The 13,800-nt window shown below is 46.2% G+C and overlaps 1 protein-coding gene across 3 annotated transcripts in view; it reads right to left on the bottom strand.

The window, feature by feature from the left end:
* EXD3 (exonuclease 3'-5' domain containing 3) overlaps window positions 1-13,800 on the bottom strand; it is a 313,559-nt gene that overhangs the window by 177,045 nt on the left and 122,714 nt on the right. For 2 of the 3 annotated variants that reach the window (XM_014949703.1, XM_014949704.1), the window contains exons 1-3: window positions 7,218-7,267; window positions 6,522-6,661; window positions 5,603-5,703 (exon numbers count right to left, since the gene is read on the bottom strand). In XM_014949703.1, the coding sequence (XP_014805189.1) occupies window positions 5,603-5,703; window positions 6,522-6,661; window positions 7,218-7,265 (289 nt within the window). In that variant the 5' untranslated portion in view covers window positions 7,266-7,267. Of the gene's footprint in view, window positions 1-5,602; window positions 5,704-6,521; window positions 6,662-7,217; window positions 7,268-10,639; window positions 10,741-11,558; window positions 11,699-12,253; window positions 12,308-13,800 lie in introns of those variants that run through there. The other variant, XM_014949705.1, reaches the window with a different exon arrangement.

Below are 13,800 nucleotides of genomic sequence, written 5' to 3' on the forward strand. Positions count from 1 at the left end.
GAGCTGGCAATGGAAAAATTGGAAGTGAAGTAAAAGACTTAGCTGCTTATTCAGAAGCTTTAAATGATCTCAAACACAAGAAATGAAGTCAAAAGAATGTGGAAACGTGTTAGGAGAACAGCACAAACACATAAAAACTGAAAGCGCAAAGTAAAACATGAGACATACCTACCAAAAGATACAAAAGCAAGAGAAATTCCACAGAGCCTCTCACAGGAAAAAACCAACCCTTAATCTAATGGCAGGGATAGAGAAGAGCTGCCAGAGGTTGTGCAGAAGAACGGGCAGAGGTAGTACAGAAGACAGGAAACTTTAGGACTAGGTTCCACATTCTGTGTACATCAGAAATCGCAGAAGGAGGTCCTTTGGCGTGGGACAGGAGGGTGACACAAGGCAGTCTTTGCAGGGTCTGTGCCATACCTGTCCCCTGCAGCTTCATGACCAGCTACACCTTGTATTTGCAGAAATCAAAGCGCTTGAGGGCAGAGCAACTTACTCAAGGTCAGACACCTAGTTGAGTGTCTCCTGAGACAAAACCAATGTCTTGGTTGGTCGGAGCAAAAGATAACATGCTAAGCTTTTCTGAACAGGTATCATCCTTCTACTCAGGGTTTTGGGGATCATGACTGGGTTGCATAGCACCAGTGGAATACAAATGGTATAAGACTATGAAAGCACCTCTTGAGGCATGCGTTAACTCTCAACCCGGCAGTGGCACCACAACAGTGCTTCATCTGAACTACGTTTCACATCTGGGACTGACTCAGAAGCAAAAAATCCAGTCTGCTCTCAGCTGTTAGCAGAGAGTTAGTGGCTATTAGCAACACAGAGGAAGTAAAAACCAAATCTGTTTGTCACGCAGGGCATGAAACCTGCAATACACACTAATTTCACTCGTGCAGTATCAGTAAGATGGGTCTGCTGGGGACATGGTGCAATATATTTCTAGGTGTGGTGTGTGCCTACCACTCCCAGGTGATACTCGATGCCTCCTGAGGTGGGAGGCAACCCTCTCTTTACACTGCCCCAAGAGCTTGACTTCCATTCACAATGAGCCTCCTTCACCCTGTCCTGCCAGAACAGAAGGTCCCAGACAAAGCATACTTTGTTTTGGGACAAATTAAAAGAGCCTTTTTTAAAGAAAATCAGGGTTCCTGAAACGCTAGAGGCTTTTGCCCTGGTATTGCTAAGGATTGCCCGGGAATCCAATGAGGAGCAAGTTGTACTTCAGTCTCCCAGTGTATCATAAGGTTAGTCCCTAAGTGCAAATCTCTTTTTCTTCTAGACACAAAGATGCATCAGTGTCTCTCCTCAAATGCTCTGTACACTACGGATCAGGATCAGCAGTCCTCAGAAAGGAAGGTGAAACAGCAGAAGCCCAAGATTATCCCCAGCCCCTGAGCTACCCGCCAGCCTTGCTGCCTGGAGCAGCAGCCAAGTGGAGGAACAGCAGAGAGCACAGCACAAGGGTTTCCATCTATGCTGAAAGGCATAAATGCTCTGGTGTGGTCTTTAAACACATGCCTGGATACGATGAATCCCTGCTCAGAACTGCAAGGGTGGTGTCAGCTTTTCCAAAGAAAAGCCTGGAGCTGCTGGCCAGCTTGTCTTGGTCCAGAGCAGACCCTAAGCTACTGCCCGCCCTTCAGCAGGCAAAATGTAGCTGAGGAGCAAACCCCTGAAAGGACCCTGGTGTGTTCTGTCTCCTCCTCCAGCACCCTGACTGCGGCCACTGCAGCCTCAGGCACGGCTGGCTCCTCTCTCCTGATGTCCCAGAGGTCCTCCTCAGCCACAGCACTATGCAGAGAGGTGCTAGTGTTAACACAAGAGCTGAGACACCTCTGAAGGAAAATCACCATGGAAGTAGGGGGAGACAATTCACGCAAAGCAAATGGAAAGGAAAGGAATCATAGAATCATAGAATCATTGAGGTTGGAAGAGACCCTTGGGATCATCGAGTCCAACCATCTACCCTACTCTACAAAGTCCTCCCCTACACCATATCTCTCAGTATCCCATCTAAACGTCCCTTAAACACATCCAGGGATGGGGACTCCACCCCCTCCCTGGGCAGCCTGTTCCAATGCCCAACCACTCTTTCTGTGAAAAATTCCTTCCTAATGTTCAGTCTAAACCTACCCTGTTGGAGCTTGAAGCCGTTCCCTCTCGTTCTATTGTTAATTACCTGTGAGAAGAGACCAGCACCAACCTCTCTACAGTGTCCTTTCAAGTAGTTGTAGAGGGTGATGAGGTCTCCCCTCAGCCTCCTCTTCCTCATACTAAACAGCCCCAATAACCTGCTCTGTTTCAGTGAAGAAAAAGTAAAAACATCTGGAATCTCCTCCTTCCAAAGGCATTCCTGCGGAGTGTAACGGTCACTCCTGTCTCTAACAGCACCCTCGGGAAGTGCCGAGTCTCTCTCTCGGGTGCCTGCCCTGCCGCGTCCCGCCGAGCTCGGGGACAGCGGGGACCGCCCGGGCCGGGAGCGCTGAGCGGCGCTCGAGCGCCCTCTGCTGCCCCGCACCCACGGGCGGAGAGCGCTGCGCCCACTGAGCCTCGGGGGCTTAACGGGGGAGACGCGCGGCAGGTTGGAGCTAAGGGTTAACTCACACCGGGAACCTGGGGGTCAGATGAAGAGAAACATTTCTCTTAGTTTATGCTAAAGAAACTTTTTTAAAGACTACGGTAAAAACATGTTCACAGCGTTCCAAACTTCAGGTGCTCGCCTGATTTATGACAATGCTACACGACAACCACGACTCTGTCCATTCCATTGCCATCTCTTTTCTATCACAACACTGTTACCCGTTTCACTGTCACACAGGCGCTCGGGCCAACGTATCAGGACAGCTACCACTTTTCAGAGCGGCATCATTTCTACCTCATACTCAATAAATTTTCCATGACCCCCCTGTCCCCCCTGACCTCTCGCTGGTATATTTATTGGCTGTGCAAAAACACAACCAAAACCAGACTCAACCATTTCAACCCCAGGTAGGGTGGGTTCCCTCACCTCTGAGAACTGCTTTGACTGAGACTTGCATTTGTAAATCTAAGTCAATCTCACAGGCTCTCCAGAGACTATTCAGTAATTAGCCTGCAAAAGCTACAGGCTCATTAAACCAGAGCATACTGACCCATGTGTGAGAAAAGACTCTATAAAACTCCATTTCCTCAATCACACACCATTTCTGCCCAACTTCTTCCTTCCCCAATAAAGCTAATTAAATGGAATCCACACACAGTTTATTGGGACACCTTGGGGACTCAGCAGAAAATCTTCCACTTACCATGCACCGTTCTGAGTGCTACCAGGAATGCTGGAACACAGTCCAGAAACTGAAGAGATGGACTAATCTAAGATGATGGTGCTTTTTTTTTTCCCTCTGAGGTTCCAGATCTTTTTTGTACTGGGCACGTCCTATCTGGCTCTGAAATTTAAGACTGGCAGTTCCAAGGAGCGTTTCTAATCTCAATGGCTGACCAACACCTAAGATTCCATTAGCAGTTTGTGAGTTAGCTGGGGCAGTGAAATATGAAAGCAGATTTGGGACTGCCAGAACTGAGTCACACACAAGTTTGCCTTCTCATACTAAGAAACCCCATCCTCCTCCAGCCTTTCTCACCGAAAGCCACTTCCCTCTGCTGCTGCCGCTGCTCTCGGCCGCCTTCAGCGACCAGGAGTCTGAGGCAAGAGGAGACAGAAAGCAGAAGACTGTAGCACCAAACCAGCCCCCCGTCAGGTTAGGTAACCAGAAGCATGAGTTGAACCTCACTGCTTGCTTTTGGAGCTGCTCAGAAGGAGAGAAATGAGGGGGTTTTAATCTGTACATTTTACCTAACCTGCTTCCTTTTTGTATGCTCTCCTCTCACAGTCAGATTTACTTCTACTGAAGAATGGAGAAAGAACACCCAGAAATTCAGAGGAAGGGAGGGGAGAGAGGTGGGAAGAAAAGGAAAGCCACGTTATTCCAGCTGCCACCATTTCCCAATTCAGTTCAAGCAGGACCAGCACTAAGGCAGAAATTCTGTGGGCTTTCAGCCCCTTCCAAAGCACTTCAAAGGAGACTAGGGCAGCCACAGTTCAGTGAAGTCCTGCTCTGAATGACATGTGATATTATGTAAAAATTAAAAATGCACTTTCAAATATGGGACAATGAGAGTCATCCAACACTGGTTTTACTTCCTCCAAATCTGGCATCTTGTGTAAGTCAGTAGCCCCCATCCCCTCCCACATGGAGAGAGGTGGGCAGCCCTCTCCAGCAAGTGACTTATCCTGCGCTGTACACACCGAGGTTTGCATGGGATAAACCACCCTCTGGAAGCACAGGCAGGAATGGGATCTGCATCTACCTCGAGGAGCCTTCTCACCAGTGAATGTGCTGTGGAAGACCAGCAGGATTTGGCCATTATTATCGGCAACTACAACAGCTGAGACACCACCAGTGGGCTGAGACACAGCCCCATCCCACAGAGACCCCTGAGATCAACAGCTATGTGTTTGTCTGCTAGCCTATTTTTTTTTTTTAAATTTCTCAGGATTCTGCACGTGAACAGTTGTATCATTTCACCTCTGCAGTTAACATCATACCCTTGGTGGATCTTTCATAAGGAAAGTGGAACAACTCAACTCTCTTTAGAGATCATGAAAGACAATACAGCCTACTGAATGACCAACCTTGTAAAGGAGGAAAGATTACTGTAGACTAGTAAACTCCTGGGAAGGTTTTAGATTTTAAATATGTCTCAGTTTTCACCCCAGTGTGCTAAGTTTAATTATATTTACTTACCCTCCAATGAGATTTTGTAAGGATTATCATATTAACTTTTGAACAGCAGTCTGAAGATGTGAAGATTAATATGCAACACAGTGTTGCTGCCAGGTGTAATAAGCCCACAATTTGTGGTTAGAAAACACTTTTCAGTCCAAGAAAAGAGAATTGCATATCTTGGGCTGGTGATGGAAAGCTTGCAAGGTAAAACCTAACGGTGCACCTAAAGGTGTCTGACGCAAGGTCCCAAAGAGAAGGAAAAAAGATCAACAGTCACCGCTAACAACCAAAGCAAAAAAAATTAGATTTTATTAGATAACTGGTAGTGAAGCCAGTGATGAAAAACAGTGATGAAAAATGAGTTACTTCTCTTGGAAGGCTGCAAGAGCCTTAAAACTCCCTACCACCAACCCTAGTTTATGCAAAGAATACAAAGGGCTATGCCCAAGGGTTATCTCTTGCCAGCTGATGGACCCATAACTCCAGAGAGCAGATCCCCAGATGAATAATGACTTGCCTCTTATGTGAGTGGAATGGAGTCATAACTCAAAGCTGACCATCATGTGTTTACGTAGAGCCATTCTGAGGTCAAGATTTATTTCATATCATGGAAGAAGCAGTCTATTAGTCACAAGCACTTCATTCTTTGACAGAACAAAGTGATAATTCCCATAACTTACCAGCTTTGTTTTTCAATACCATTAATTAAACCCTGAAACTTCCCATGATAAATTGCAGCAGAGATTCCTTGCTGAACATGGAAGAAGACAAATTGACTTCATCTGTTCTTTATCGGTGAGGTAACTGCAGTATGTCGCAATGTCACATACCTGGATCTACGTTAAATTGGTCTAGGAGCCTGAAGACCAGCTTGCTTAGCATTTTGCGGTTCAATTTATCTGGTTTGTACCTGGACAGGCCTTGATACTGTCTGTAAGCAAAGAAACAAAATCAGAAAAAACATCTGTGGAATCACCTAAAGTATGTTTTCCAAATAGCAGATATTTAACAGCAGAGGCAGTAGGGTTTGCCAGGTGTTGGTAAGAACAGTCCCCTACCTTTCCCAAGTTACAGCAAAGAGCTATCAATACAACCACCCCAATTTCCCTGTCAGTGACTGAAGCAAGTCCAGAGGCTTATTTTAAAGAAAGACAGAGCCCGCGATCCCCTCGTCTGCTTTCAGAACTAAGGCTGCAACTATTTCCCCCACACCGTGAGTCTGACTGTACGCCTGGCTTTGTGACTGACAGGAGCTATTCTAGTGAGCGGCAATTTGTAAATTAAAACACACACGGCTATTTCATGAGCACATGAAGGTTAACCACTTGCATCTCTTGTTTGTTTTTCTGCCACTTCATCACAGTATTATCTTCCTGCAAAACCTGTACAACCGATACTGAAACTCACTCTTGTCTGCAGCAAGGCACGAGAGTCTGATTGGTACAGCCTCCTGAAGGAAGCTCTGATATTGGTGTATTGCTGAGATCTACTGCCCAGGTCTCATTTTGCACCCCTGGCTCCTGGCAGGAACTGAGCATCTGTCAATACGAACGATACCTCTGTCTCACGAGCTGAGGTGTTTGAGCAGACTCTGGCACAGACACCAGAAATTCCCCTTTCTCAGCTGAGAAGTAAATGTATTGCACTCCATTCCGCTGAGAAATGATCTTAGATAGACAACCAGAGAACATACTGTCCTCTGACAGCAAGTTGGCCCCAGCTGTTTGGAAAGTCAACAAGCGTTTCTACCTTGTGATGCTGCTGATATTAAAACCAGGTTCACACCATGTGTCCAGGATCTGCAAGAGCTTGCTCTGCAGCTCAGGATATTCTCCCACATAATCTTCCACCAAGTTTGTTTTATCTTGGAGCAGTAGCGGCGTACACATCTGTGAGAAGAAAGGACATTTGAAGCAGCGTGCCCTGCCTCTGATCCCCACGCTGCGCTGCGCAGGCTGGGTGCTGCAGTGCTCAGGAGGCACGGCCGAGGCCAGGGACGGTGCAGCCCCAGGCCTGGCAGAGGGCTCTCCCTGCTCCCCGTCCCTCCGACACGGCGGGGGAGCACGTCACAGTCCCCTGCTTCATCACCCAGTGCTGCCTGGAAAAGTGATCTGGTGTGTGCAACACAAATACCAGCAAAGCTTCAAAACAGCCAAAGCGCTAAATACCACCGCACTTACAACTGTTTGTTAGGAACACAGCGAGAATTTGTTATACCAGTGGCTGCAGCTAGAAAAACAGCCCAGTACACTGTAATGGGCCCCAGAAAAATACACTCTGGCACTTCCCTGGATGTGAAGGCACACCAGCAATGCTGCAGTTACCTCTTGGGAACATAGTAAAGCCTCCAGTGAAAGGCAGCACAACCTGGAGGGCCCTGATGGATCTCCTGCTAAACAAAAGGTGGATCTGATGACGGAGAAGCCTGCAGAGGAAATGACTCACCTTCTCCACATCTTGATCTGGCTGTAATTTTAGCTTAATACTCAGCATGGCTGCCTAGAAAATACAATTAAAAAAAAAAAAGTTGTGTATTTAGGGGAAGAACAACACAGTGGATAAATGGGCATTATTCCAAAGCAACGTATATATGCTATTATCCAAATTTTTAATGTGTTAATTATTTCTGTTTAATTTTCAAGTACAAATCATATAAACATTTGGCCACATCCATTCCACTTAGAAACATACAGAACACTCCTGGCAGAGTTGCATATTCCGAGCAGCCCGCCGAGCTCGGGGACAGCGGGGACCGCCCGGGCCGGGAGCGCTGAGCGGCGCTCGAGCGCCCTCTGCTGCCCCGCACCCACGGGCGGAGAGCGCTGCGCCCACTGAGCCTCGGGGGCTTAACGGGGGAGATTGGAGCTAAGGGTTAAATCACACCGGGAACCTGGGGGTCAGATGAAGAGAAACATTTCTCTTAGTTTATGCTAAAGAAACTTTTTTAAAGACTACGGTAAAAACATGTTCACAGCGTTCCAAACTTCAGGTGCTCGCCTGATTTATGACAATGCTACACGACAACCACGACTGTCCATTCCATTGCCATCTCTTTTCTATCACCACACTGCTACCCGTTTCACTGTCACACAGGCGCTCGGGCCAACGTATCAGGACAGCTACCACTTTTCAGAGCGGCATCATTTCTACCTCATACTCAATAAATTTTCCATGACCCCCCTGTCCCCCCTGACCTCTCGCTGGTATATTTATTGGCTGTGCAAAAACACAACCAAAACCAGACTCAACCATTTCAACCCCAGGTAGGGTGGGTTCCCTCACCTCTGAGAACTGCTTTGACTGAGACTTGCATTTGTAAATCTAAGTCAATCTCACAGGCTCTCCAGAGACTATTCAGTAATTAGCAAAAGCTACAGGCTCATTAAACCAGAGCATACTGACCCATGTGTGAGAAAAGACTCTATAAAACTCCATTTCCTCAATCACACACCATTTCTGCCCAACTTCTTCCTTCCCCAATAAAGCTAATTAAATGGAATCCACACACAGTTTATTGGGACACCTTGGGGACTCAGCAGAAAATCTTCCACTTACCATGCACCGTTCTGAGTGCTACCAGGAATGCTGGAACACAGTCCAGAAACTGAAGAGATGGACTAATCTAAGATGATGGTGCTTTTTTTTTCCCCTCTGAGGTTCCAGATCTTTTTTGTACTGGGCACGTCCTATCTGGCTCTGAAATTTAAGACTGGCAGTTCCAAGGAGCGTTTCTAATCTCAATGGCTGACCAACACCTAAGATTCCATTAGCAGTTTGTGAGTTAGCTGGGGCAGTGAAATATGAAAGCAGATTTGGGACTGCCAGAACTGAGTCACACACAAGTTTGCCTTCTCATACTAAGAAACCCCATCCTCCTCCAGCCTTTCTCACCGAAAGCCACTTCCCTCTGCTGCTGCCGCTGCTCTCGGCCGCCTTCAGCGACCAGGAGTCTGAGGCAAGAGGAGACAGAAAGCAGAAGACTGTAGCACCAAACCAGCCCCCCGTCAGGTTAGGTAACCAGAAGCATGAGTTGAACCTCACTGCTTGCTTTTGGAGCTGCTCAGAAGGAGAGAAATGAGGGGGTTTTAATCTGTACATTTTACCTAACCTGCTTCCTTTTTGTATGCTCTCCTCTCACAGTCAGATTTACTTCTACTGAAGAATGGAGAAAGAACACCCAGAAATTCAGAGGAAGGGAGGGGAGAGAGGTGGGAAGAAAAGGAAAGCCACGTTATTCCAGCTGCCACCATTTCCCAATTCAGTTCAAGCAGGACCAGCACTAAGGCAGAAATTCTGTGGGCTTTCAGCCCCTTCCAAAGCACTTCAAAGGAGACTAGGGCAGCCACAGTTCAGTGAAGTCCTGCTCTGAATGACATGTGATATTATGTAAAAATTAAAAATGCACTTTCAAATATGGGACGATGAGAGTCATCCAACACTGGTTTTACTTCCTCCAAATCTGGCATCTTGTGTAAGTCAGTAGCCCCCATCCCCTCCCACATGGAGAGAGGTGGGCAGCCCTCTCCAGCAAGTGACTTATCCTGCGCTGTACACACCGAGGTTTGCATGGGATAAACCACCCTCTGGAAGCACAGGCAGGAATGGGATCTGCATCTACCTCGAGGAGCCTTCTCACCAGTGAATGTGCTGTGGAAGACCAGCAGGATTTGGCCATTATTATCGGCAACTACAACAGCTGAGACACCACCAGTGGGCTGAGACACAGCCCCATCCCACAGAGACCCCTGAGATCAACAGCTATGTGTTTGTCTGCTAGCCTATTTTTTTTTTTTAAATTTCTCAGGATTCTGCACGTGAACAGTTGTATCATTTCACCTCTGCAGTTAACATCATACCCTTGGTGGATCTTTCATAAGGAAAGTGGAACAACTCAACTCTCTTTAGAGATCATGAAAGACAATACAGCCTACTGAATGACCAACCTTGTAAAGGAGGAAAGATTACTGTAGACTAGTAAACTCCTGGGAAGGTTTTAGATTTTAAATATGTCTCAGTTTTCACCCCAGTGTGCTAAGTTTAATTATATTTACTTACCCTCCAATGAGATTTTGTAAGGATTATCATATTAACTTTTGAACAGCAGTCTGAAGATGTGAAGATTAATATGCAACACAGTGTTGCTGCCAGGTGTAATAAGCCCACAATTTGTGGTTAGAAAACACTTTTCAGTCCAAGAAAAGAGAATTGCATATCTTGGGCTGGTGATGGAAAGCTTGCAAGGTAAAACCTAACGGTGCACCTAAAGGTGTCTGACGCAAGGTCCCAAAGAGAAGGAAAAAAGATCAACAGTCACCGCTAACAACCAAAGCAAAAAAAATTAGATTTTATTAGATAACTGGTAGTGAAGCCAGTGATGAAAAACAGTGATGAAAAATGAGTTACTTCTCTTGGAAGGCTGCAAGAGCCTTAAAACTCCCTACCACCAACCCTAGTTTATGCAAAGAATACAAAGGGCTATGCCCAAGGGTTATCTCTTGCCAGCTGATGGACCCATAACTCCAGAGAGCAGATCCCCAGATGAATAATGACTTGCCTCTTATGTGAGTGGAATGGAGTCATAACTCAAAGCTGACCATCATGTGTTTACGTAGAGCCATTCTGAGGTCAAGATTTATTTCATATCATGGAAGAAGCAGTCTATTAGTCACAAGCACTTCATTCTTTGACAGAACAAAGTGATAATTCCCATAACTTACCAGCTTTGTTTTTCAATACCATTAATTAAACCCTGAAACTTCCCATGATAAATTGCAGCAGAGATTCCTTGCTGAACATGGAAGAAGACAAATTGACTTCATCTGTTCTTTATCGGTGAGGTAACTGCAGTATGTCGCAATGTCACATACCTGGATCTACGTTAAATTGGTCTAGGAGCCTGAAGACCAGCTTGCTTAGCATTTTGCGGTTCAATTTATCTGGTTTGTACCTGGACAGGCCTTGATACTGTCTGTAAGCAAAGAAACAAAATCAGAAAAAACATCTGTGGAATCACCTAAAGTATGTTTTCCAAATAGCAGATATTTAACAGCAGAGGCAGTAGGGTTTGCCAGGTGTTGGTAAGAACAGTCCCCTACCTTTCCCAAGTTACAGCAAAGAGCTATCAATACAACCACCCCAATTTCCCTGTCAGTGACTGAAGCAAGTCCAGAGGCTTATTTTAAAGAAAGACAGAGCCCGCGATCCCCTCGTCTGCTTTCAGAACTAAGGCTGCAACTATTTCCCCCACACCGTGAGTCTGACTGTACGCCTGGCTTTGTGACTGACAGGAGCTATTCTAGTGAGCGGCAATTTGTAAATTAAAACACACACGGCTATTTCATGAGCACATGAAGGTTAACCACTTGCATCTCTTGTTTGTTTTTCTGCCACTTCATCACAGTATTATCTTCCTGCAAAACCTGTACAACCGATACTGAAACTCACTCTTGTCTGCAGCAAGGCACGAGAGTCTGATTGGTACAGCCTCCTGAAGGAAGCTCTGATATTGGTGTATTGCTGAGATCTACTGCCCAGGTCTCATTTTGCACCCCTGGCTCCTGGCAGGAACTGAGCATCTGTCAATACGAACGATACCTCTGTCTCACGAGCTGAGGTGTTTGAGCAGACTCTGGCACAGACACCAGAAATTCCCCTTTCTCAGCTGAGAAGTAAATGTATTGCACTCCATTCCGCTGAGAAATGATCTTAGATAGACAACCAGAGAACATACTGTCCTCTGACAGCAAGTTGGCCCCAGCTGTTTGGAAAGTCAACAAGCGTTTCTACCTTGTGATGCTGCTGATATTAAAACCAGGTTCACACCATGTGTCCAGGATCTGCAAGAGCTTGCTCTGCAGCTCAGGATATTCTCCCACATAATCTTCCACCAAGTTTGTTTTATCTTGGAGCAGTAGCGGCGTACACATCTGTGAGAAGAAAGGACATTTGAAGCAGCGTGCCCTGCCTCTGATCCCCACGCTGCGCTGCGCAGGCTGGGTGCTGCAGTGCTCAGGAGGCACGGCCGAGGCCAGGGACGGTGCAGCCCAGGCCTGGCAGAGGGCTCTCCCTGCTCCCCGTCCCTCCGACACGGCGGGGGAGCACGTCACAGTCCCCTGCTTCATCACCCAGTGCTGCCTGGAAAAGTGATCTGGTGTGTGCAACACAAATACCAGCAAAGCTTCAAAACAGCCAAAGCGCTAAATACCACCGCACTTACAACTGTTTGTTAGGAACACAGCGAGAATTTGTTATACCAGTGGCTGCAGCTAGAAAAACAGCCCAGTACACTGTAATGGGCCCCAGAAAAATACACTCTGGCACTTCCCTGGATGTGAAGGCACACCAGCAATGCTGCAGTTACCTCTTGGGAACATAGTAAAGCCTCCAGTGAAAGGCAGCACAACCTGGAGGGCCCTGATGGATCTCCTGCTAAACAAAAGGTGGATCTGATGACGGAGAAGCCTGCAGAGGAAATGACTCACCTTCTCCACATCTTGATCTGGCTGTAATTTTAGCTTAATACTCAGCATGGCTGCCTAGAAAATACAATTAAAAAAAAAAAAGTTGTGTATTTAGGGGAAGAACAACACAGTGGATAAATGGGCATTATTCCAAAGCAACGTATATATGCTATTATCCAAATTTTTAATGTGTTAATTATTTCTGTTTAATTTTCAAGTACAAATCATATAAACATTTGGCCACATCCATTCCACTTAGAAACATACAGAACACTCCTGGCAGAGTTGCATATTCCGAGCAGCAGTGTACCCTGGAGCAGAAATTAAAGATCAAGTTGTCTGGCAGAAAGAGAGAGAAAGCAAAGTGCTTGGACAAAATCAGCTGAGATGGATTTTGCTATCAATATAGTTGTAAAAATCACCCGACCCACCACACCGTTCTGATTTAACTTCATCCATCTTGCTATGCCTTTTAGATTTTGTAAAACAGTTACATTTTGTGAAAGTAACTCTAGACTTAAAAGCCTCTGAAATAAAGCAGTCCTAGTTTTTATAATTTCTGCACAGCTACACACCCCTGAAAGTGCTCAGCTTCATCACCATCAGAAGGACGGGAAGAAGTTTTCTTCCCTTTTGTGGTACCAACAAATCTTTGATAAGCCAAGACCTGCCACAGCCACAAATTAACTCCACGTCAGTACCTTCTGCAGACAAGGACACCCTGCCATGGCTGCACAGCTCGGGCTGCACAGAACTGGTTCAGGCACTGTCTGTCCCGTCCCAGCTGGGTGATTACAGAAATGGATTTACATCTCACTATGCCTAGCTTGGGAGGCATAGAAACTCATTAGGATTTTAAGCAGTTAATAGTGTCTAATTTCTGTAGTGTGTGAGAATACTTGCATTTCAAATACAGAATAAGCATACAATGGCTTTCTTTAATATCGTATATTGTTCCAGTAAATGGAATAATAAAAGCAAGGAGACTTCCAGCACATTTATGTGTTAGTCCTGGAGTAACCATGAACGAGGAAACAAGGATGTTTTACATAAAGTGTCTTTCTAATTACTTTGCAAAGTTGGGCTGTACTTCCACAAATGGCTCTAAACAGTGTTTGATAACACGACATCTCTGACCCTTCTGCAGCATGTAATGCCAAGCAACAGGGTCATCATCCATGCAGCATGTCATCAGTGGAGGTCACAAACGCCTCTTTATTCAGATGGGGATACCAACTGTATGTTGGGGCTTAGAGGAAAAGCTCTTCACAGAATCACAGAATCACAGAATGATACAGGGTTGGAAGGGACCTCTGGAGATCATCCAGTCCAACCCCCTGCCAGAGCAGGGCCACCCAGAGCAGGTTGCACAGGAATGTGTCCAGGTGGGTTTTGAATGTCTCCAGAGAAGGAGACTCCCCCACCTCCCTGGGCAGCCTCTTCCAGGGCTCTGCCACCCTCACAGGAAAGAAGTTCCTCCTCATGTTTAGGTGGAACTTCCTGTGTTCAAGTTTGTGCCCATTTCCTCTTGTCCTGTCACTGGGCACCACTGAAAAAAGACTGGCCCC

Source organism: Calidris pugnax, unplaced genomic scaffold (genome assembly GCF_001431845.1).
Source record: "Calidris pugnax isolate Ruff unplaced genomic scaffold, ASM143184v1 scaffold192, whole genome shotgun sequence".
NCBI classification, from domain to species: Eukaryota; Metazoa; Chordata; class Aves; order Charadriiformes; family Scolopacidae; genus Calidris; species Calidris pugnax.